Genomic DNA, 23,239 nt, shown 5'->3' on the forward strand with positions numbered 1-23,239 from the left:
AGACTGAGGTGCAATGTAGAACAGAACTGTTTGCTTCTCTGTTGGCAGCCAACTATGAAAAGGTTATTGGTGGCGTTTTTCTCAAAACTACACAGAACACTTTCCGGTCCTCCCCTTATCTAAACTGTTCTCCAATTTGTTGTTCTTTAACTTAGCACAGTCGTTACAGTGAGTGAGTTCCTGCTGCAGTCTTCTGAGGGCTGGATGTCCAGGTGTGTGAAGGTGAGCTGGATCCTGTAGCCGGTGGGAACAGTCAGATTCCACTCGTACACACCAGCTGGGTAGGGCTGAGGGTACAGAGGAGATTTCACCTCCCCATACAGGACTGCAGAAAGAGGAGAAGCCCACTCACACACACTTACGCTCACACACACACTCACACACAGCAGCCTGGTGCAGCAAAGCAGACAGAAGCAGGAGAGGCTACATGTAGCACTTGTTGCATCACCTCAGGTAAAGTGTCAATGAATTAATCTTAACCACAAATAAAATAACTCCACAAAGGAAAACAATAGTGGAATTAAGAATAGTCCTTAGCTAGCCAGAGAGCTGTTGAGATATGAGATAAAAGATGCTAACTCACCCAATGGGATACCCCCAGTGTAAAGACATGATGGACAAAGCACTTTATCAGAACTTCATCAAGGCTACTGAATAACTTTATCGTCGTGTTGGACTGGAGTTCATCTCTCTTCCCAGCAAGAGTTTCAGTGTGATCAATGACGGTAGTCCAAAGGTCACCATGAAACATGACAAACATTGTTTGACAACAGCAAGTTACAAATATATAACTAGAGATCTAATGTATAAAGGCTGACACTGGTTTTATGCTTTCGAGGCCAAACAGAAACAGACAGCCTTTCCTAGGCGAATACACTGTTTCTCTGAAAAGAAACGGATTTAAAGTCAACTGATTGTAATATCAACTAATTTTGTAAGCTATTCACTGAAATCAGTTCTTCAAATACATTTCCCTGAAACTAAACTATTCTCTGGTATATACACTTGTATTTTGGATACCTGTACTCCAGCTTGTCATCACACATTCTATACTAATCATGCAACCACTTATGTTGCTGGGGCAGTTGATTTCAGAGATATCCATGTTATAGGGCATTGCAGAGGCCATTGCCATACAGGAAACTCAGCTTGTCTTGAAAGTATTTTTATGGAATTATTTATATATTTTCCTTTTACACTGAATTAGCAAGCGATAGTGTTTAATCAGGAAAATGACTGTGAGAGTGATTAGTGCATCAGAAAAATGCAAAGAAAACTAAATTAAAAAGATAAAATTTATTGAAAACACCTCAGCAGTGACAGTATATACACATATCATACATGGGTTTGTGTCAAGACAAGGCGTGGCGAAAACCCCAAATTTAAAAGATCTAACCGTAAAACACAACAAAGTTTGTATAAAGAAAATGGCCGCTACAATGGCAGTTCAAATCTCTTGGCTATAAGAAGCCACCATTATTTGTGCCATTTTTCAAAACAGTTTCTATCCACCTGTAGGCAAAGGGCAACATCACAAACCTTGCACATCCAAGGCGTCTTCAGTTTCTTTTTATTAATGCTGCACATTAGACACATTCTGCGGCCATTTGTGGCCCGCTTCCCAACACCTGGCACTGGAACGGGCACGTGATCACAACTGGCTCGTTTGTAAGAACGCTTATTTGATACCCCGCACAACTCTGCGATCAGCTCCTCCATGAAGGCCTTGTGGGTCATCACTTCTTGCTGCCGCTGAGTGGCCAGCTCGCTGTGGATGATGTATGCGTTCATGGCAGCAATGTCCAGGAAATTCAAAAACAACTTCCTGTACCATTCCATGGTTTTGTGCTGTGTTGTGAAGTACGGAATCAGCTGGACAGAAAGGTCAACCCCGCCCATGTGCTTGTTGTAGTCCATAACAGACGAGGGGCATGGATAACTCTTAGGCACCGAGCCACCACTTTTTGGCTTCACCCATCCCTTCACTTTGGTCCCAGAGTAGGCTGTGTGTATCGTGGAGCAGACAGACACTTCTTTTCTATCCTGCCACTTCACAAACACCAGAGGACCATCCCTAAACCACCTGATGGCCCCTCTGTCGGAACTCTTGTTCAGTGCGTTAGACGTTGTGCGTGGACAGTTCTTCCTGTTCTCCCTGTATTGGCCACAAGCACCAAAGCTTTGTCCACGCAAGTCTCTGAAGAGCTTTGGGCTTGTGTAGAAGCTGTCCGTGTACACATGATACCCTGAACCCAAGTAGGAACGGTTCATGAGCGACATCACAGCATCATAGGAAACTCCTTGTCCTTTTTGGAAGCGAGTCTTTCTTGTGTATACAGTGAAATCTACGGTGTATCCATTGCATGCATCAGCAAGTACAAATAACCTAAAGCCCTTGGTCGCCGCCATTCCATCACGCATGACAAGGTTCCGGTGAGGGTGGTAGAAGGCTTTGCAGGCAGTCCGGATTGTGTCCAGCAGTGGTTCCGCTTTGAACAAACTGTTGTGTTCTGGTGTTCCCTTCTTCTTGTCATTTTCCTGGTCCTGGTGTGGGTTGCTCATTTTAACATTCCAGTAGATAGATCTGTACCTCTCCCTGCTCATCATAGTCACTGGAAACGGTATGGAGAAAATGTCCCCCTGCTGCCAATAATCTTTGATCTGATCCAGCTTAATTGTGGCCATATAGAAAATCAGTCCAATGTATTTGTAAAACTCATTAATGCCAACATCAGTCCAACTGTACTTGCAACCTTTTGCAACATTCACGGCAGCTTGCTTGTTAGTGTTGTCACACAAAGTCTTGACTGTCCCCTCTGAGAAGAAGAGTTTGAACAGGTTCAGGGGGGTGTGGGTGTCTGAGGATCTCAGCTGAACACCAGGTGGTCGTACAGGGGAGAATCGCAGTAATGGTGGAGTTTCATCAACATCTTTCTCCGTCCTCCAGGACAGAGCTGGCTGGGCTGCTTGTGCACTGCTATGACGGCATCTTTTTGTTGGTGGGGGACGAGGCAGTTTCTCCTGCCCATCATCACTTGTGCCTGACTGATCATCTACCCCATCTCCATTACTGTAAACATAAACAAAAGTCAGACAGTAATTCACATCTGAAACACATTGTCCTCACAACTGGCCAATCATATTCACATGTAGACCTGCAAAATGGTGGCGCAAAGAAACACAATGAAACTATAGAACGGTCATGCAAGCTAAATTATTACTTGCCGTCTCTTAATTCGTCAAAATATCTTATCTTAACTTGTAAAAAGACGTGTTGAATGCATTCACTGGTACACACAGTAAACCGATGTAAGTATTACCATTAGGTCATAACAACACTAAACACGAACTAAATTTTAACACTTACAGTTCATCTTCAGCTGGATCAAGTCGTTCCAAATAATACAAGTCACCATCAGTGTCGTATTCGTCTGAATCTGACTGGGCATCTTCACTCAAGATGTCCTCGTTCATGGTCGTGCTGCAAGGTTGTTTTGGGCCGGAGTGGTCAACTGTCTTTATCACCATCCTCCAACGGCAAGGTTTGCTTCATTGAAAAAACTTCTAGAACAGGGTAGCACTTTATAATGTTTTAAGCGGCGTTCACACTAGACTTCTTTTTTAAGAAAAAAACGCAGCCTTCAGCGCCTTTTGAGCGCTTCAGAATTCATGGATATTATGTGACGTCACTGTCTTTTAAGCACCGCCATATTTGTGTCGGATGCAAACACATTACGGTCATAACATACGGTCACAACTCACAGAAAGTTCAAAACGCTAGGGGATATGTTGCGCTGTTGAATGTGACAACCTAAATATACAATTGCTAAAGATTTAGGGAATGACTGACCTGTTAAGTGAAACGCAGCACGTTGATACAGTCGTAGTAATGGCTGTGTATTATCAAAGCTATATCTTCAAAGCTAGCAAGCTATTTAGCCCTTCACCCAGGAATTTGGCTACAACTCGTTAGCCAATATTGGCACTCTTGCCTGCTCAGAAGAGTTTCTGTACGCTTGAAATCTCCAGTTTATGGGAATGGATTATGTACAAGATACATGTCAATGTCGGGAAAAGAAAGTTGGGGCAGATGCTTTGCAAAAACACAGTTAATCGCTAACGGCTAGTAGCATGCTAACATTAGTTAGGTAGCTCAGACACCTCGCAAATCCTCTTAGACGTATTTTTCAGTTACAATAATGTGGTTTGTAAATTGTACAGTGTCTATTCCTCGGTAACTTTCTAAAAATATAAGCAAAAAAAAGTTAACCTTAAAACTTCTAGGTTCAAATACGATGGTCTACGGCGTTTTGGTCGGTTAAACTAGATAGCAGGTTACTAGGGAAGGTACGCGACTACCTACTCTCCTCGTCCTGATAGGTCAGCTGTCAAAAAGGCGCTTGACGTCACCCGGCGCCTTTCTGAAAAGTTGAGAAAATTGAACTCAAAAAGGCGTCGGAGGTTGCGCTTTTTTAGAAGTTTATAAAAGGCGGCGCCTTTCTGAAAAGGCGTCCGCCTTTTTGCTTTTTCCCATAGAGTTGCACGTAAAAAAGGCGCAGAAGGCGGCGCTTTTTTCTAAAAAAAGAAGTCTAGTGTGAACGCGGCCTTAGGTGTGAGCTCTCGTGCACGCGTGACTTCGGACTCCTCCTCCAAAAATAATGTTGTAAGTAATTATCAAGCCGTTAAAGAACTGCAAATAAACGGAGCTGCTTTAGTTCAACTCCAGGAAGTATGAAAAGAACCGCCGACAACAGAGCCAATCGGCTGAGCTGCAGACCACACATGACTAGTGATCGCGGTAAAATGAAACTTACAATTGGCCACAGTCCTGTATGATTGAAACCAACACAACAGTGTATGAACCAAAACCCGCCAAGTAGTGCGAACGCGCGAAAGACTGACTTCCCTTCGGTCCCTTCTTCTTCTTGCTCTGCTGTGAGTAATGTCAGCCCTTTTAAGAAAACACAAACTACGTTTTAATCGAGTTTCAGGAGGAAACTGACCATTGAGTTTTAAAGAAACTATAAATGGCACCGACATGCGTTTTGTCCAGAGGAAATACACACTTGTTGTAGCGTTCAGACATTTCTGCAGCAGGCTATCGTTTTAACAGTCACCAATGTGGTTAGCTTATACATTCTAGTAGTTAATATTCACGGGAGAAAAAGTACAGACAACCATCTTCTCTTTGGTCTGGGAACTCACACACTGACCGTTTTCCCAGTGCACGCACGTTTTCATGTGACGTTATTGCACAGGCTATTTAACATGGCTTTGCTATATTATCAAATATGCTCAACAACACTCCTTATCATTTTGTCCACTCGTTTCCATGCATTTTTGTTGTGTGTAGGTATGATATACGCAATGAGTGATCAAATGCCTGTCAAAAGAAGTAAAGTACATTCGGTGATTCTGGAGATGCTGCCAATACAGATACAGCGACATCAATTCACTTCAGCTTACAGAGTTCAGTAGCCTAGATTCAACACGAAATTGACCGTAAATTAAACTGACCGTCTAGTTATAAAGAGACGGTAAGGGGATGAGTACATTAGGGGGATAGAAAGGATTGGATGGAAAGTAAGGAGAAGGAAAAATCAACAGGTAGCCGACGTGATCAAGTAAACGTTTTGTTACTTTTATAATAATAATAATGACTATAGTCGGTACTTAAACTTGGACGTTTCTTGCCATGGTTGAATCCAGTGCTAGGGTCTGTACACTTCCATGCAGCCCTTTCCCCCAAATATTTCCAATGACCAAAGACGAATGTTTTGAGATTGACTTCCCTGTGACACAATTCTATAAATGTCAACATGGTATTAACAAACCATTTTTTTTTTGCAGCAATATCCCTGGCAAGAAGGCTACAGTGTATTTTAAAACGACCTAAATGATACTATATTTGTATAAGTAGATAACACACACATACACACACAGGCGATAATAGCCTTTCAGGAGGAGGTAGAGGCCAGGAAACGCCCACTTGAAACACCATAAATTCCCCCTGCTTCAACCACACCTCACTCATTTCCAAACACAAACTCTGCATTTTAAAGATGGTGAAACGGATGGAAGGACGCAGTGATTCACTGAAAGCAGACGATGTGACCCTCAACGAGGAAGTCTGCAGTGAAGATGCCCTGTCCTCAGGACAATGTCACTGACCAACTCAATGGGTAAGTCATAACAATGTACTCTTCTCAAATTTTTGAGGGCACGTATATTTGAAACCCCTGTTCTCGTGTGAATATTGGCTAGCTTAGTTGATCCAGTAATGCTACAGGCTATTGGATTCTATTTTACATTAACTGTATTTGTATTGGTGTATTTGTTATTTATTAGAGTAAGCAGGTCCTAATGTGCACAGTTTCTGCTCAACAAGACAACACATACAATCAACACAGTCCGCTAAGATGGACTGATGAAAATGTGTCTGATTTGAGATTGCATTGCATATGTCAAAAATAATCTAGCCTGCAAGATTTAACTTGGTTTTGGGATAGACAACCTTCTGCACTGATGGGCAGTGATACTTGTTTTTACATGTGGGTGCTGATGGCCCTTTCACCTCTCAGGTGTGAATGGTTGGAATGTGTAAGGACTGCATGTATCAGGTGTGAATGGTTGGAATGTGTTCAGATCACTGACAATGTGGACCCTAGTCTGCAAGTATGGCTTAGCTTGCCTAAATGCAACACCTCTAAAACATTTTATGTTTACAGAGACGATGACGACGATGATGATGATGATGCGCTGGAAGAACAGTCCAGTTCCAGTGTTGAAGGAGAGGACAGCTCACCACCAAGAAAGAGACACAGACAAAGCGGCACAACAGCCCAGCCAGCTCAGTCATGGGGGACGGAGGAAGATGCTGATGAAGCCCCACCAGGACTGCAGTTCCACCCTGCACGGCCACCTGGTGTTCAGCTGAGATCCGCAGACACCCACACCCCTCTGGACCTGTTCAAACTCTTCTTCTCAGAGGGGACAGTCAAGACTTTGTGTGACAACACTAACATGCAAGCTGCCGTGAAAGTTGCAAATGGGTGCAAGTTCAAGTGGACTGATCTTAGCATCAGCGAGTTCTACAAATACATTGGACTGACTTTCTACATGTCCGTGATGAAGCTTAACTACATCAGGGATTACTGGCGTCCAAATAACATTTTCTCCGTACCGTTTCCAGCAACTATGATGAGCGGGCAAAGGTACAGCTTTATCTCTGGGATTGTTAAAATGAGCGACCCTCACGACGATCAGGAAAATGACAAGAAGAAGGGAACACCAGAACACGACAGTCTGTTCCAAGCGAAACCTCTGCTGGACACAATCCGGACGGCCTGCAAAGCCTTCTACCACCCTCATAGGAACCTTGTCATGCAAGAAGGAATGGCAGCAACCAATGGCTTTAGGTTATTTGTACTTGCTGATGCATGCAATGGATACACTGTAGATTTTGTTGTTCACACAGCAAAGCACAGCCGACGCATGGGACGGAAAGTGTCACACGACTTTGCGATGTCACTCATGAACCGTTCCTTCTTGGGTTCTGGGTATCATGTGTACACGGACAGCTTCTACACAAGCCCAAAGCTCTTCAGAGACTTGCGTGGACAAAGCTTTGGTGCTTGTGGTCAATACAGGGAGCACTGGAAGAACTGTCCACGCAACACGTCTAACGCACTGAACAAGAGTTCTGACAGAGGGGCCATCAGGTGGATTAGGGATGGACCTCTGGTGTTTGTGAAGTGGATGGACAATGAAGAATTGTCTGTCTGCTCCACGATACACACAGCATACAGTGGGGACACAGTGCAGCGGACACAGAGGCCAAAAAACGGTGCTTCAGCCACCAAGACATATCCATGTCCCTCACCTGTTGTGGAGTACAACAAGTACATGGGCAGTGTTGACCTTTCTGACCAGCTAATTCAGTACTTCACAGCACAGCACAAAACCTACGGCTGGAGCGGGAAGTTGTTTTTGCATTTCCTGGACATGGCTGCCACAAACGCATACATCATCCACAAGGAGCTGGCCTCTCAGCGGCAGCAAGAAGCAATGACTCACAAGGCCTTCATGAAGGAGCTCACTGCACAGCTGTGTGGTGTGTCCGAGAAGACCTCTCACAAGGAGACTCCAAACACACAAGTCAGCTGTGACCATATCCCAGTGGCCAGCCTGAGTTCTGATGTCAGCAAGCAAGCTACTCAGGGCCGCCACACCTGTCAGCTGTGCAGGATGAACAACGGCAAGAAATACAGCACTCCATGGAAGTGCAAGGCGTGTGATGTCTCCCTCTGCCTGCAGTTGGACAGAAACTGTTTTGAAGAATGGCACAAAAGGCCATGACTACTTGAGACCTTGAACTTTGCATCTACTACTGTATATACCGCCATCTTCCATGTACTGTATAGTGTCTACTTGCTATAGTGATATTACTGCTATAGTGGTTGTCCATGTATACGGTTTACTTACTAAAGTGCAGCCATCTCTGTATAGTCAACTTGCTTTAGTGATCTTCCATGTATAGTGTTTACTTGCTATAGTGATCTTCCATGTATAGTGTCTTCTTTGCTATAGTGATCTTCCATGTATAGTGTCTTCTTTGCTATAGTGATCTTCCATGTATAGTGTCTTCTTTGCTATAGTGATCTTCCATGTATAGTGTCTTCTTTGCTATAGTGATCTTCCATGTATAGTGTCTTCTTTGCTATAGTGATCTTCCATGTATAGTGTCTTCTTTGCTATAGTGATCTTCCATGTATTGTGTCTACTTGCTGTAGTGCTTGATGGGCCTCCTGGTCTTTTTGATTTTGCATGTCTGCAGTAACATGTGTGGCACTAATATGTGTGTAGTCTACACTAACACTTGTGGAGAGGGGTTTCCTTTAGGATAAGTAGGGGAATGCGTTGAGGAGGTGCATTTTAGGCGTATCGAATGTAAACAGACTCTTACTCCTTCTGCTGTTAACTGCTCCTCAAACACAATAGGAGCATACATTCTAGACAAGCCTTTTAATTGTTTATACAAGTTGAATTGTATTGTTATAATTAACCAACCAGAGTTATTTGTTATCAGAGAATTGTGATGTACAATCATTAAAACCTATAACTGACTGGTTATAGTTTGTTTGCTTCGGCCCAGCTTATTCTGCACCATGATGTTATATCCCTTGTCGTTTCCATGACAATCACACCCCTTTGACACAAAGCCTTTCAGAGTGTAGGAGTCCTATGGCTTCCCTATACCCGGTATGGACACACACACAGAGGACTTCAGTTATCACCATAGCAGCTTTAATCACCCTCCATTTCTGCACAGAGCATGGTCTCTGTGAAAATGAATCCTTGGCTGGCTCTATTCTTCTGAGAGTCTTTGAATTTCTCGTCGTCATGTTCCTGTTCATGTCCAAATAGTAACAATCTATTTGATCCATACCCTGACACAGTACCCACCCTGCCCTTTACTGGAGACTGGGATGAGGTTTTTATGGAGTTTTACCCTGGAGGACAGTTTGATTCAATTATTGTTATTGTCATAGTTGGCCCGATGGGTCCACAGGGTTTTGATTAATGACTGTAGACATTAACTGATGTTTTGTGACCTTATAAACACGCAGTTTATCATACTGGATGCTTAAAAGATCAGCAGAATCATTAACAGAGTGTAATGTTGTGGTCATTGCAATGGACAAGCATGTCAGATAAGGACAGTGGCTTAGGCCTAAAGTAAACCTCAAAATGTCTGCACAACACTGATGCGTACATTTATGTGTGCAGTTGTGTTTATGTATACTAGTATACTAGTTTTGCTGACAATAATTGCAGACTGTATGGACCAACATAATCAGTTTATCTTAACACATTCCAACCATTTATATCTTGAACACCAGTTCAGTCACGAAGAGTTCTGGGTAGTGACATTCCAGTCACATCTGACATCAGTAGATCTATATTTAGGACTGCAAAATGGCACAGAAAGACATTAAACTACAGAAAAGTCTTATAGGCTATTTTGTTTTACTTGGCTGTTGTCGAATTCATGCGAATTGCATTTATTGTCTCGTAATTGCCATTTTTTGCTTGACGTCTACAAAATATGACTTATTATTTTTGCTTTCATTACAACGTGAAGATATTTTAACAATAGTCACATCGTGCACTGTAAACCAGCAAAGAAAGCCTAGGGTGAGAGTGCTGCACCAAACAAGTTTTTTTTATCCTTAGGTTGGACAGAAGCAAATGTCAATGGGTGAAGTAAGCAAAAGCTGTAGTTACTTAAGTGAAAGTCACTTTAAAAGTTACTTTATAACTGACTCAAGTAGAAGTAAAAGTAGGCTACTCATCAAAAATAATGAGCAAAAATGTTTGTCCTAAAATGAGTACTCAAGTAGTGAGTAGCTTCATAAGATATTTTAAATCGATGTATTATAATAATTTTCCCTGATAAATAAAATATTGCACTTAACGAAATGGAGCCCTGACGTACTACACTTTGTGGAATGACAGAGAATGATATGCTAAAGTTACATCTGAAGCTGTAGAGAAATAGGGTCTATGATGTTCTTTTTAAAGAACCTTTAAACCTTTTAAAACCTAAAACCTTTCAACAGACGGCCTCTTTGTTAATCAGTCGTAGAATAAACCACACACTCACGAATTTTAATGCTGGCTAGCGTTAGCTTTTTGCCCCATAGGCTGTCTTGTACATTGAGCTCTCTAGCTCTACTTAAACCTGGACGTTTAATGCCATAGTTCCAGTGATGGGATGTGCACACTCTTATTCAGCCCGTTTCCACGCAGAAACTAATGTTTTGGAAATGACAGAAGACACGGGCATAATGTATATTGCATAAACCCCGTCGAGTGTAGGTCTTCGCTGGCAACGTCAAATCCATGATCTCGAATAAAAGCTTTTCATGACACAATTCAATAAATGTCAGCATGGTATATTTACAAACGTTATTTCATTTCGCAGCAAAATCACTGTCAAGTAGCCTCAAGTGTATTTTAAAACGATAATTTAAATTCTAAATTATATATTGTTATTAAAAGCAGATTTAGTCACAACAGGCGCCCCCGCCCCCTCGAATTCGAATCAAGAGTTAACTGCGTGATCATAGCCTTTCAGGTGGAGGGAGAGGCCAGGAAACGCCCACTTTAAACACCATAAACCACGATTCACTCTTTTCCAACCACAAACTCTGCATTTTAAAGATGGTGAAACAGATGAGAGGACGTGATCCACTTGAAGCGGACGACGTGTTGACCAACGAGGAGTTCTGCAGTGAAGATGCCCTGTCCTCGGAGGACAATGTCACTGACCAACTCAGTGGGTAAATCTAAACAATGTACCCTCCTCAAATGTAGGGCACGTGTGTTGAGTTTTTTTAACTCCTTGTTGTCGTGTGAATATTTGCTAGCTAAGTTGGTCCAGTAATGCTACAGGCATTGGAATCTATGCCAGGCAAAGCAACTTTATATGAACTGTATTTGTAGCCTATTGGTGTACGTGAGTTCTTGTTATTAGAGGTCCTAATGTGCACGGGAACAGTCCTGCTCAACAAGACAACACCTACAATCAACACAATCTGACCATGTGTTCGTTGGCTTTAAATATAGCACTGCTTATGTATACAAATAATTTAGCCTGCCAGATTAAACTTGGTTTTGCTGGTATGGACAACCTTCTGCACTGTTGGGCAGTGATTTTTTTTTTTTGTTTTGTTTTGTTTGTACTTGTGAATGCTTATGGCTGATGCATACTTGTGAATGCTCCTCTGTCAGGTGTGAATGGTCGGAATGTGTAAGGACTGCATGCATCAGGTGTGAATGGTTGAAATGTGTTCAGATCGCTGACAATGTTGGCCCTAATCTGCAAGTAGCCTCTTGCGTAGCTTGCCCAAATGCAACCCTTCTTAAAACATGTAATGTTTACAGAGACGATGATGATAAAGAGCTGGATGAACAGTCCGGTTCCAGTGTTGAAGGAGAGAGTTTACCACCAAGAAAGAGACACAGACAAAGCAGCACAACAGCCCAGCCAGCTCAGTCATGGGGGACGGAGGAAGATGCTGATGAAGCCCCACCAGGACTGCAGTTCCACCCTGCACGGCCACCTGGTGTTCAGCTGAGATCCGCAGACACCCACACCCCTCTGGACCTGTTCAAACTCTTCTTCTCAGAGGGGACAGTCAAGACTTTGTGTGACAACACTAACAAGCAAGCTGCCGTGAATGTTGGGAAGTACAAGTGGACTGATGTTGAGATCAGTGAGTTCTACAAATACATTGGACTGACTTTCTACATGTCCATGATAAAGCTGAGCCACATCAAGGATTACTGGCGTCAAAAACACATTTTCTCCGTACCGTTTCCAGCGACTGTGATGTGCAGGGACAGGCACAGACACATCTCCTGGAATTTTAAAATGAGCGACCCTCACGACGATCAGGGAAATGACAAGAAGAAGGGAACACCAGAACACGACAGTCTGTTCCAAGCGAAACCTCTGCTGGACACAATCCGGACTGCCTGCAAAGCCTTCTACCACCCTCACCGGAACCTTGTCATGCAAGAAGGACTGGGAGCAACCAATGGCTTTAGGTTATTTGTACTTGCTGATGCATGCAATGGATACACTGTAGATTTTGTTGTTCACACAGCAAAGCACAGCCGACGCATGGGACGGAAAGTGTCACACGACTTTGCGATGTCACTCATGAACCGTTCCTTCTTGGGTTCTGGGTATCATGTGTACACAGACAGCTTCTACACAAGCCCAAAGCTCTTTAGAGACTTGCATGGACAAAGCTTTGGTGCTTGTGGTCAATACAGGGAGCACTGGAAGAACTGTCCACGCAACACGTCTAACGCACTGAACAAGAGTTCCGACAGAGGGGCCATCAGGTGGATTAGGGATGGACCTCTGGTGTTTGTGAAGTGGATGGACAATGAAGAAGTGTCTGTCTGCTCCACGATACACACAGCATACAGTGGGGACACAGTGCAGCGGACACAGAGGCCAAAAAACGGTGCTTCAGCCACCAAGACATATCCATGTCCCTCACCTGTTGTGGAGTACAACAAGTACATGGGCAGTGTTGAGCTTTCTAACCAGCTGACTCAGTACTTCACAGCACAGGTCCGAACCCACGAATGGACCAGGAAGTTGTTTTTGCATTTCCTTGACATGGCTGCCATGAACGCATACATCGTCCACAAGGAGCTGGCCTCTCAGCGGCAGGAAGAAGCAATGACTCACAAGGCCTTCATGAAGGAGCTCACTGCACAGCTGTGTGGTGTGTCCGAGAAGACCTCTTACAAGGAGATTCCAAACACACAAGTCAGCTGTGACCATGTCCCAGTGGCCAGCCCGAGTTCTGATGTCAGGAAGCGAGCTACTCGGGATCATCGCCAAAACTGTCAGCTGTGCAGGATGAACAGCGGCAAGAAATACAAAACTCTATGGAAGTGCCAGGTGTGTGATGTCTCCCTCTGCCTGCAGTTAGACAGAAACTGTTTTGAAGAATGGCACAAAAGACTGACTACTTGAGACCTTAAACTTCGCCATCTTCCATGTATAGTGTCTACTTGCGCTAGTGATCTTCCATGTATAGTGTGTATTTGCTCTAGTGATCTTCCATGTATAGTTTGTACTTGCTCTAGTGATCTTTTATGTTTAGTGTCTACTTCCTATAGTGCTTGATTTTGCGTGTGCAGTAACATGTGACACTTCTGTGTGTGTAGTCGGGATTTACAACACTGACACTTCTCATAACGTTTATAAATGTTTAATTTGTATTATTATAATTAACCAACCAGAGGTACAAGTAACTGTGTAATATGATTATTTATTTGAATGTATCATTAAAACCTATAACTTTGACTGGTTATAGTTTGATTTGCTACTGACTGCTGGGTCATTCTGTCTCCTCAATGGTGTCCCTGATTCAACCCAGGTAATTCTTCACCTTGGTGTAATATGCGCTGTCTTTTCCATGACAATCACCCCACAAAGCCTTTCAGAGTGTAGGAGTCCTCTGGATGCCTTATACAGGTTATATACACAAACCGAGGACTTCCGTTATCGCCATAGCAGCTTTCCTCACCTTCCATGTCTGCACAGAGCATGTTCTCTGTGAAAATGAAGCCATGGCTGGCTCTATCCTTCTGAGAGTCTTTGCATTTCTCGTCGTCATGTTCCTGTTCATGTCCAGATGGTAACAATCTATTTGATCCAAACCCTGACACAGTACCCACCCTATCCTCTAGTGGAGATTGGGATGCGTTTGTCTGATGGGTCCACAGGGTCTTGATTAATGAGATATTTACTGATATTTTGTGATCTTATAGACATGGCCATGATGTTTCATGCAGTTTAGCATAATGGATGCTTAAAAGATCAGAATCATTAACAGAGTGTATTGCCATGGTCATTGCAAGGGACAAGCATGTGAGATAAAGACAGTGGCTTAAGGCTGAAGTAAACCTCAAAATGTCTGCACAACACGGATGCTTATGTGAGTAGTTGTGTCTGTGAAGTATACTAGTTTTGCTGACAATAATTGCAGACTATATGTATGGACCAAAATAATCAGTTTATCCAGTTCAGTCATGGAGAGTTTCAGCCACTGACATTCCAGTCACACCTGACATCGGTAGATCTATATTTAGGACTGCAAAATGGCACATAAACACATTAAAACTACATAATAGTCATATAGGTTGAATTTATGCAAAATGCATTTAAAGAACGGAATTGCCAGTTTTTGCTTGACGTCTACAGAGTATGGATTATAGTTTCTGCTTTCTTGACAATGTAAAGATATTTTGAAACCCCTCGTCACTGACTGAGTTGAACAACAGTCACATTTTGCACAGTAAACCATCAAAGCATTTTTCAGGGCGCCGATTAGCGTCCAGTCTGGTCAGTGGGGGGCCAGTCTTTTTTGATCTGTTGGCTTGCCTATCACAATGCTGTAGATACCACTTTTGAGTGTTGCAAACTTACAGTGTGTGATCAGTGGTACAATGGTTAGTGTTGCTGAATTACAAGTATCTGACCTGAGTTTCGAGTATGGGCAATGCAAGACACTCTTTGGATAAAGGTGTTTGTTATAGTAGCATTTTTGGATCACTTTGTCTCATTGGCCCATGAATTACATAGCAGTAAGCATGGTGGCTCAGGTGCTTACACTGCTTGCACTGGCGCCTCACAGCAAGAAGGTCATGGGTTCGATCCCCGCATGGGCCGCTGTTAGCTCTGGGGGGGCGGGTCCTCCCCAGACCTTCAGTGCTCAGGTGGGCTATCTCCCAGGCCTTTCTTTGCGGAGTTGGCATGTTCTCCCCGTGTTCACAAAGGGTTTTTCTCCACTAAGAACCCCAACAGAAAAAACATGCAAAATAACAGAACACATGTCCATCCCTGACCAAAGATGGACAGTTCACTGAACCTGGTCTCCGGGCGCTACAAGCTGCCCACTGCTCCTGGGGGGTCCTTGAGGAAGGATGGCCCAGGATGGAAAAAAAGCAGAAAATAAATTAAGCGCGACCTCGGGCCTGCCTGCATGTGTGTGTGTGTGTGTGTGTGACCTGTGTCGCCTCCATATATGCATGTGTTTGTTCCAGGGTGTCATGTGTGCCATTAAAAAACCTGAAAAAATGATGTAATAGTGGGACAATATCTTCATTGACAACTACATATATTTTTCCTTCATATTTTCACATTTCAAAGCTAATTCTGTACTGCACCTCTTTTGTATAGTTGGTAGCAAGGCTGCAAACAAACAAAACAAAGCGGAACGGAAATAAAGGAATACGGAATGGAAAACGGAATAAAGTTTTAACAACCGTGTGTGGTTATTCCTCAGAGGACTTTCATTACAAACCAGCATGCTCAATTGCGTCACACAGTTGCTCAAAATATATCCTAACTTGTGGTACGGCGGTTTTTACATAAAGCAATTTCTCTGTCACTTCAAACTGATTGTTCACACCGTGGGAATAAATTCAGAGCTGAGCATTGTCATTTATGTCAGTATACTGTCGTCCAGAGCAATAATATGCACTGAAACGTTTGCCTTTGTCACACCGCTAGATTTATTTTTCGATAATGACTGCCGGATTTTGCACAAAGCAATTCCTCTGTCACTTCAAACTGATTGTTCACACCATGACACACAGCTAGATTTTTTTTCCGATAATGACCGCCGGACTATACATTTCCCTGCGTATTATTCAGTTACTTGTCAAAACGATAGAAGACAATCCTCCAAAATACCTATTTATAATGATTTTGTTGCCATTTCGTGACTTCCGCTAAGAAAAAAATAGTTCTTCACACAAATAGAACTTTAAAGTTTCGGCTGTTGAGTAGCAACCCATTACTTGCTCACTTCATTCACACATTTCCAGCACGTTAAATGACCGCACTACTTGCGGAATGATATGAAAGATGTGAATTAGAAGCACAAAACCCGTCGCCAATGGCAGCGGTAAACGTTTGGGTGTCCCATTCAATTCAATCAAACTTTTTGCAACATTCTGTGGAGCCGGCGGGCCGGATGAAATAGCTTGGTCCGGGGGTATGAGCCACCTGATGTATAGTGTCTACTTGCTCACTTGATCTTCCATGTATAGTGTCTACTTGCTATAGTGCTTGAAGGGCCTCCTGGTCTTTTTGATTTTGCATGTGTGCAGTAACATGTGTGTAGTCTGGATTTGGATCTGGAGTCTGCACCTTGGTGTAATATCCCTTGTTGTTTCCATGACAATCACCCCCCTTTAAAACGATGCCTTTCAGAGTGTTCCTATTGGTCTCCATTGTGTGCAGGGGGTAAGGTAGATGGTGTGAAGTTAATTTTGTTAATTTTGTTTGGTTGTTGGTTTAGTCTGTGGCTTTTTGATGCATGTGATAATGTTACTATTCTGTATGGTGACTTTTACAGTTTGAGTCAATATCTTTTGAGTTTGAGACTTTTAGTCCCAGCCAGGGCAGCCGACCTGTACTGAGATTTGTACGTAGTTATAACATCTATGGACAAATCGCTGTAGCCGGGGGGGGGGGGGTGTAAGTGGTCGAATTGCTAAACTCACTCAAGTCTCGAGACTGCTTGCTGTGAGCTGTCAGAGTGCTTTTAACCCCTGAAAGTGAGCAGTGTCCCCAAAACTCCCCCTTGTGCTCCCAACTGTCATCTCAATAAATTAGTAACGTATTGACCTTTTGACTGTGACTCTTCTTTGGTGCTTTACCACTGGTTGATCAGAGAGAACCTGGTGTTGCACAAGAATAGCTTTTCTGTCAGTTAAATGCAGAAAGGTTGGAATAGGAAAAACCCCGAAGTCATAAAAAAAGATTGTTTACAGTCTTTCACATTGCAAAAAGATATAAAACGTGTTCTTTCACTTTAGATGTTCATCAATTTCCACTAACTTTGTCTTTGACAAACATGAGGTCAGGGTACCTTATTTGCCTTCCCTATGGAACATCTGTTGCAGCACCATGTAGTCTCAAGGTAAAACTGGCTCACACCTAGACACCACAGCACCTGTCGAACAGAGCAGGTGGATTTTCTTCAACGCACCCCAACCCAACTGTAACCCTATTACCTATATAGTCATGGATCACATAACATTAGTACATTTAACAAAAAGCTTGAACAACATACTGCCATGTTCAGTGGATTAGTTAACCTGAACTTTCCTTCTGGGATAAGGTGAAGGTTCCAGGGACACCTGCAGCTCTCCCACTGTAATGATAAGCCTTGAGGTGGTTGTGGAATTACAGTACATCCTGTGAGTGAACATGAGATGCATGATCAAGCAGATGCTGTGACCACCAAAAGTTGGCCAGCATAATATCCAAAATGAAAATCTTATCATGGTAGCAAAGAAAAGAAACCTGGGGCCGTATTCACAAAGAATCTTAGGGCTAAAAGTAGCTCATAAGTGGCGAATTTAGGAGAAACTCCTAAAAATAATGGGCGTGTCAGTCTTAAATGTAGGACTCCTAATTTTTTTTACTAAGAGCAATTCACAAAATATTTTATTCCTAAAAGTAGCACCTAAGTCTAGGACAGCTTAAAACTCCTCATGAGGACTCCTAAATCACTAAGACCTATTCACAAAAAATCGTAAGATGGCTGCAGCCGACTTGGAATTGATAAAAGACATTGCTTAAACCGTGAAGGTATTAATATTGTCGTAGAATTAGCGCGGGATGCAATGACGCCTTTAAACAACGATGTGTCCCGAAGTGAAATGTTTGGAAACATAAAGATAGCCTATTTGGCTTCTCGGAAAACGCAAATGACGACACTGGAAATCATCAGTCAGCCGTTTAATTCATCAAACTATCAACGCACTGTAGACCCCACATCATCCAACAGTTTATCCAGTTGCTTTTGGACAATCGCCTATTACACAATATCAAAGTAAATTCCATGGTGATCGCAGGAATGTCCAGTGACGGGACACACATTACAATAATTCGTCCACCGTGGCCTGGATGTACCGATGACTCGTGCATTTCAACGGAGAGCGGTCGCAGGATTTTGAGAACTTACCAGCTGGATGCCGCTGGGGTGACAGTGGCTATTGGTCCTGGGACCAGTAGGCTTTCGCCTAGGCTACGGTTCACGTTCGTTTCGCTTTGATCAATTAAGATTGGAGGGCTTGAAGGACCGTATGTGCTGATATTTGAAGTGGTCAAGGGCTGGAAATATAATAGCCTAACAGTTTGCTGGGTGCTTTAATTATTACTGCCTTGATTACATGCAATTGCCATATTATATATTGATCGCTTTCTAATTATCTTATCGTGCAAAGTGTCATTCCCGTTGGATGCACAAACTTGTCATCATGCGTGTGCATTCTGCTAACTGCACTGTCCATAACTATTTAATATGACTTAATTTGAAGCCTAGGTTATTCTCTTATTTTCAGTTGATATAGTAGAGGGACGTCACGAATGAGTTTTTAATGAGAGAGTCTGTCAACAACCAATCACCGTCCTCACCCCTTCTAAACTCGTGCATGAGAACCGACGTCATCCATAGCAACGGAGTTTTTATCTTAAGCTTAGGAGTTGGTATTATCCTTAGTATGAGTAGGTCTCAGAGCCGTTGTGAATCACTTTTAAGATATTACTCCTACGTAAAAGGTTTTAGCGCGAGTTAGGAGCACTCCTAGTGGTAAGATAAAAGGCTTTGTGAATACGGCCCCTGATTATCAGAACAGCAAAAGGTTGCCAGACCACAGATTGCTGCATCAACCATCAACTATTTTTTCTTACAAAGACAGATTGCTGCATCAACCACAAAAGAAACTTCTTTTCTTACAAAGACAGTTTGCTTCATCAAAACACAAAGAAAGTTATCTTTTCTTACAATTGGCAAGCCACCCATCCTGCAATTTCTAAAAGTATTCAACTATTATTCTGTTTCAGGAGATCTGCAAGTTTAAAACAATCTAGAAAGGAGGTTTACAGATAGGCGTATAGGCGAGTTTGACAATGTGTTAAATACCACCCGAAAGACACAAGGTCAGCGCGACTAATTGTGGCATAGTATTAAAATAAGTTGGCTGGATAACAGAGAGTTTGTTGGTGGTGGTGTAAGCAGCCAGGGAGCGCCAACTGCTGAGTGTAAGTCAGAGAACATGAGTGTAGATGTTAATGATGGCACCACCAGATTACGACGGTTAACAGCTAGGTATGCTGGTAGGCAAGATATAGACCAAGATATAGGTCCAAAAGTAGATCACATGATTTAACCCATAGGTGTGGGAGATATGGTAATTGGACAAAGGAATGCAGGTCTCAGGGACGCGGCAGACATGCTCCCCATTCTAAACCTAACATAGGGGATGACAAGGAGAGTGGTGATGATGAAAGCATGTTCTGTAACATCGTGGTTAAGGGAAATGTATGTGACCAAGAACACACTAAATTACTTTATTTCAGTGCAACCTAAAAAGGAAAATATTTGTTAACCGGCATTTACATTTTCACAGGTGAAATCCATGGACGGATTAAGAAACCACGGGCCCCTAGGCCTGGACATGTAACATCAGCCTAAAATGGACATCAGCCTAAAAACACCAGTTTATGGTGAAATGACCTTCTTTCCACTACTGGATTATGGCCCCAACAGTGCTAACTGAAACATTTAGAAGTTTAGAAATGCATCTGTATCCAATGCCATCAGTATTTTTTGCAACATTAAGGTTGAGAAGGTCTTGAGAGAGCTGTTTGCTCTTACCCATCATGAGCTGTTTCTTTAGTGACACCTTGGTAATGAGACACCTTTTTAGTTGGGACTGAACCTGTTGATATTATTTTGCACTTACAAGGGGCCGGATTGATTTCTTAATACTGACAGATTTCAGCTGTTGTCTTGGCTTTCCATGCCTTTTTGCAGCTCCCTTTCTTAACTTAATTTCTGAACATACTTGTTTTGGTTTATTTGTATGTACTTATTTTACCTGCTGTATTATGTTGAATGGTTTTGTAAAGTGCGTGTGTGTGTGTGTGTGTGTGTGTGTGTGTGTGTGTGTGTGTGTGTGTGTGTGTGTGTGTGTGTGTGTGTGTGTGTGTGTGTGTGTGTGTGTGTGTGTGTGTGTGTTTGTGTGTGTGTGTGTGTGTGTCCAGAACTGAAATAGGTTGGGAAATAGGTTGGGCCACTATTCGTACTCTTACATTTCTGTCCTTGCCAAAGTGCATACATTTCCCCTGTGTCATTTCACATTATTACACATAACTTAAATTTCTGAACGTACTTGTTTTGGTTTATTTGTATGTACTTATTTTACCTGCTGTATTATGTTGAATGGTTTTGTAAAGTGCGTGTATGTGTGTGTGTGTGTGTGTGTCCAGAAATGAAATAGGTTGGGCCACTATTCGTACTCTTACATTTCTGTCCGTGCCAAAGTGCGCTGATATACATGTATATGTGCATTCGATTGTGTGTATGGGGTTGGCTTGTTTTTTGTAAATATGTGTTGAGATAAGAATATGTTTTTTTAATATATATCCTGTTCTTTATGCATAACTCTCTCTCACACACACACACGCACACACATGCACACTCATTCTGTCACTGTCACACTTCCAGCACATCCATACCTGAACGTGGGCCAGCTAAGGTGACTGTAGGTGAGTCCCTTTCTCAACCTGTATCACCTAAAGAACTCATCCCAGCTCTGATAGTTTAATAACTGCAGGTGACAAAGTAACTACATGTACTGCATAGCGCTGTGTAACATGACTGCTGCAGTAAGTGAGAGAATGAGCAAGAACGAAGATACATGATTTCCTTTCACGGAAGAGTGGTTTATCTTGAAAAAAATAAAGTTTTTTGCAACAATAGACTAAAACGTTTATTGTATATCTACTCAGAGTGAAAACATAAAGAGTTTCCATTTGGAAAAGGATCACCCGGCTGTTGCCAAAGTTACATAGGTCAGAAACAATAGCAGGGCAGTGCACACCTCACCTCACCACGATCAGAATCTTGGCAAATTGGGAGATTGAGGACCGCTGAGCAATCTGTTCTAAAACAGGCCCTGAATGATAGGAGTTGTGCAAGAAAGTAATTGCTATGCCCCTGTTGTAGTGGTCAGACAGACGTTTTGCCCTGTCATAGCTCATCATCGCCTACGAGCTATTGACCACTACAACAGAGACATAGCAATAATGTTTCCTGCACAACTGCTATCATTTAAGCTTCCGAGCCCCTATTTAACAGGTTGTTATAATTCAGAGTCAGGTCGCTGCCAAGCGCCTGTTGGGTTGTGTATGTGTTTTTCAGTTGTGGGTTAAGCTGCTGTGTGTGCCGGTGCAACAACTTGTGCCTTTTATTAGGGTTTTTAAATAACCTTTCAGCACTTTTATTGCCTGTTTACGTTAGTGTGTCAGAGTGCTATCCATGTTTCTGATATCTTTCTGTTTAACCTGTCTACTTCCCCAATACAAACATCTCATGATGGGTAAAAGCAAAGAGGTCTTGCAAGTTCTTCGCAACATTAATGTTGCTAAACATACAGATTGCAGTGGTAACGGACACATTTCTAAACTTCTAAATGTTCCAGTTAGCACTGTTGGGGCCATAACCGGGCAAGACTCCAATGCTGAAGAAAAAGAATGTTGAAGCTTGTTTAAAGTTTGCTGCACAACATTTGGACAAGCCTGTGAAATACTGGGAGAATGCCGTCTGCTCAGATGTGAGCAAAATGTAACTCACTGGGCCCTATCTTGCCGATCAGAAACGCAAGTAGGACGGCGCCAAACGCAAGTAGCTGTGTGGGCGGCTCTATGGCGCAGTTGCTATTTTAACGGTGGAAAAAACACACTTGCGTCCAGCGCAAGTGTCAAAAGGGTTGGTCCAAAGGAGGTTACTCAGCCATAGGTGTGGTTTGGGCGTAATATGCAATAAACCAATCCGAGCGTCATCTCACATTCCTATGGAAGCCCATTTCCGCCAGTAAAAGAAAAAAAAATTGGTCACAAAAAGTCATAATTATGAGATAGAAAGTCATAATTATGAGATAGAAAGTCAAAATTATGAGATAAAAAGTCATAATTATGAGATAAAAAGTCATAATTATGAGATAAAAAGTCAAAATTATGAGATAGAAAGTCATAATTATGGGATAAAAAGTCATAATTATGAGATAGAAAGTCATAATTATGAGATAAAAAGTCATAATTATGAGATAGAAAGTCATAATAATGAGAAACAAAGTAAGCATGCCTCACTTTGGCTTGAGTCTGATACAAAAATGGAGTACATTGAGGACTACTTTAAACGTGGCTTTACCACAAATTAAATGCTTGATTTGCTTGCTGTTTCGCATGGAGTTGTATTACTAAGCAAGCGTACTCTTGAGAGGTTTTTAAGCAAGAAGTTATGGCGACGGAAAAATAAAACCGATGTGGCTGAGGTGGCAGCATTCATTGATCAGCCACCAGCGTTCAATTCGCTGGTTTGCAGTACTAGGACCTAAGGTTACGCTGTCTGTATCTGAGAGGAAGCTCTGCATATCAGCTACATGCCCATTTTCTGTCCCCAAATCAAGTCTAATTCTGGAAGGGCATCCACCAGCGTGGATCACAGCATCCATAAAGTATCCAGCGATGACCTTCGGATCATTGTTTGTTTTATAGGCTTCAACCCATATCATCTTTCTTGAAAATCTGTCTATGCATCCGCTGATTGCAATTCCAAATGGT

The 23,239-nt window shown here is 42.5% G+C and overlaps 2 protein-coding genes across 2 annotated transcripts; both read left to right on the forward strand.

Annotated features, from left to right (window-relative positions):
• Nucleotides 1-6,141: 6,141 nt before the first annotated feature.
• On the forward strand, nucleotides 6,142-8,358 carry LOC308380628 (piggyBac transposable element-derived protein 4-like; the record flags this gene model as incomplete). The annotated part of the gene is made up of 2 exons (XM_080858036.1): nucleotides 6,142-6,182; nucleotides 6,729-8,358. 2 exons carry the CDS (start codon nucleotides 6,142-6,144, stop codon nucleotides 8,356-8,358), a joined length of 1,671 nt encoding a protein of 556 aa, XP_080714162.1.
• A 2,868-nt stretch (nucleotides 8,359-11,226) lies between these two features.
• Nucleotides 11,227-13,564, forward strand: LOC308380629 (piggyBac transposable element-derived protein 4-like; the record flags this gene model as incomplete). Its single annotated transcript, XM_080858037.1, has 2 exons — nucleotides 11,227-11,345; nucleotides 11,950-13,564. The coding sequence occupies 2 exons, from the start codon at nucleotides 11,227-11,229 to the stop codon at nucleotides 13,562-13,564; spliced, it is 1,734 nt and encodes a 577-aa protein (XP_080714163.1).
• Between the last annotated feature and the right edge of the window lie 9,675 nt (nucleotides 13,565-23,239).

This window comes from Sprattus sprattus, assembly GCF_963457725.1.
Source record: "Sprattus sprattus genome assembly, chromosome: 19".
NCBI classification, from domain to species: Eukaryota; Metazoa; Chordata; class Actinopteri; order Clupeiformes; family Clupeidae; genus Sprattus; species Sprattus sprattus.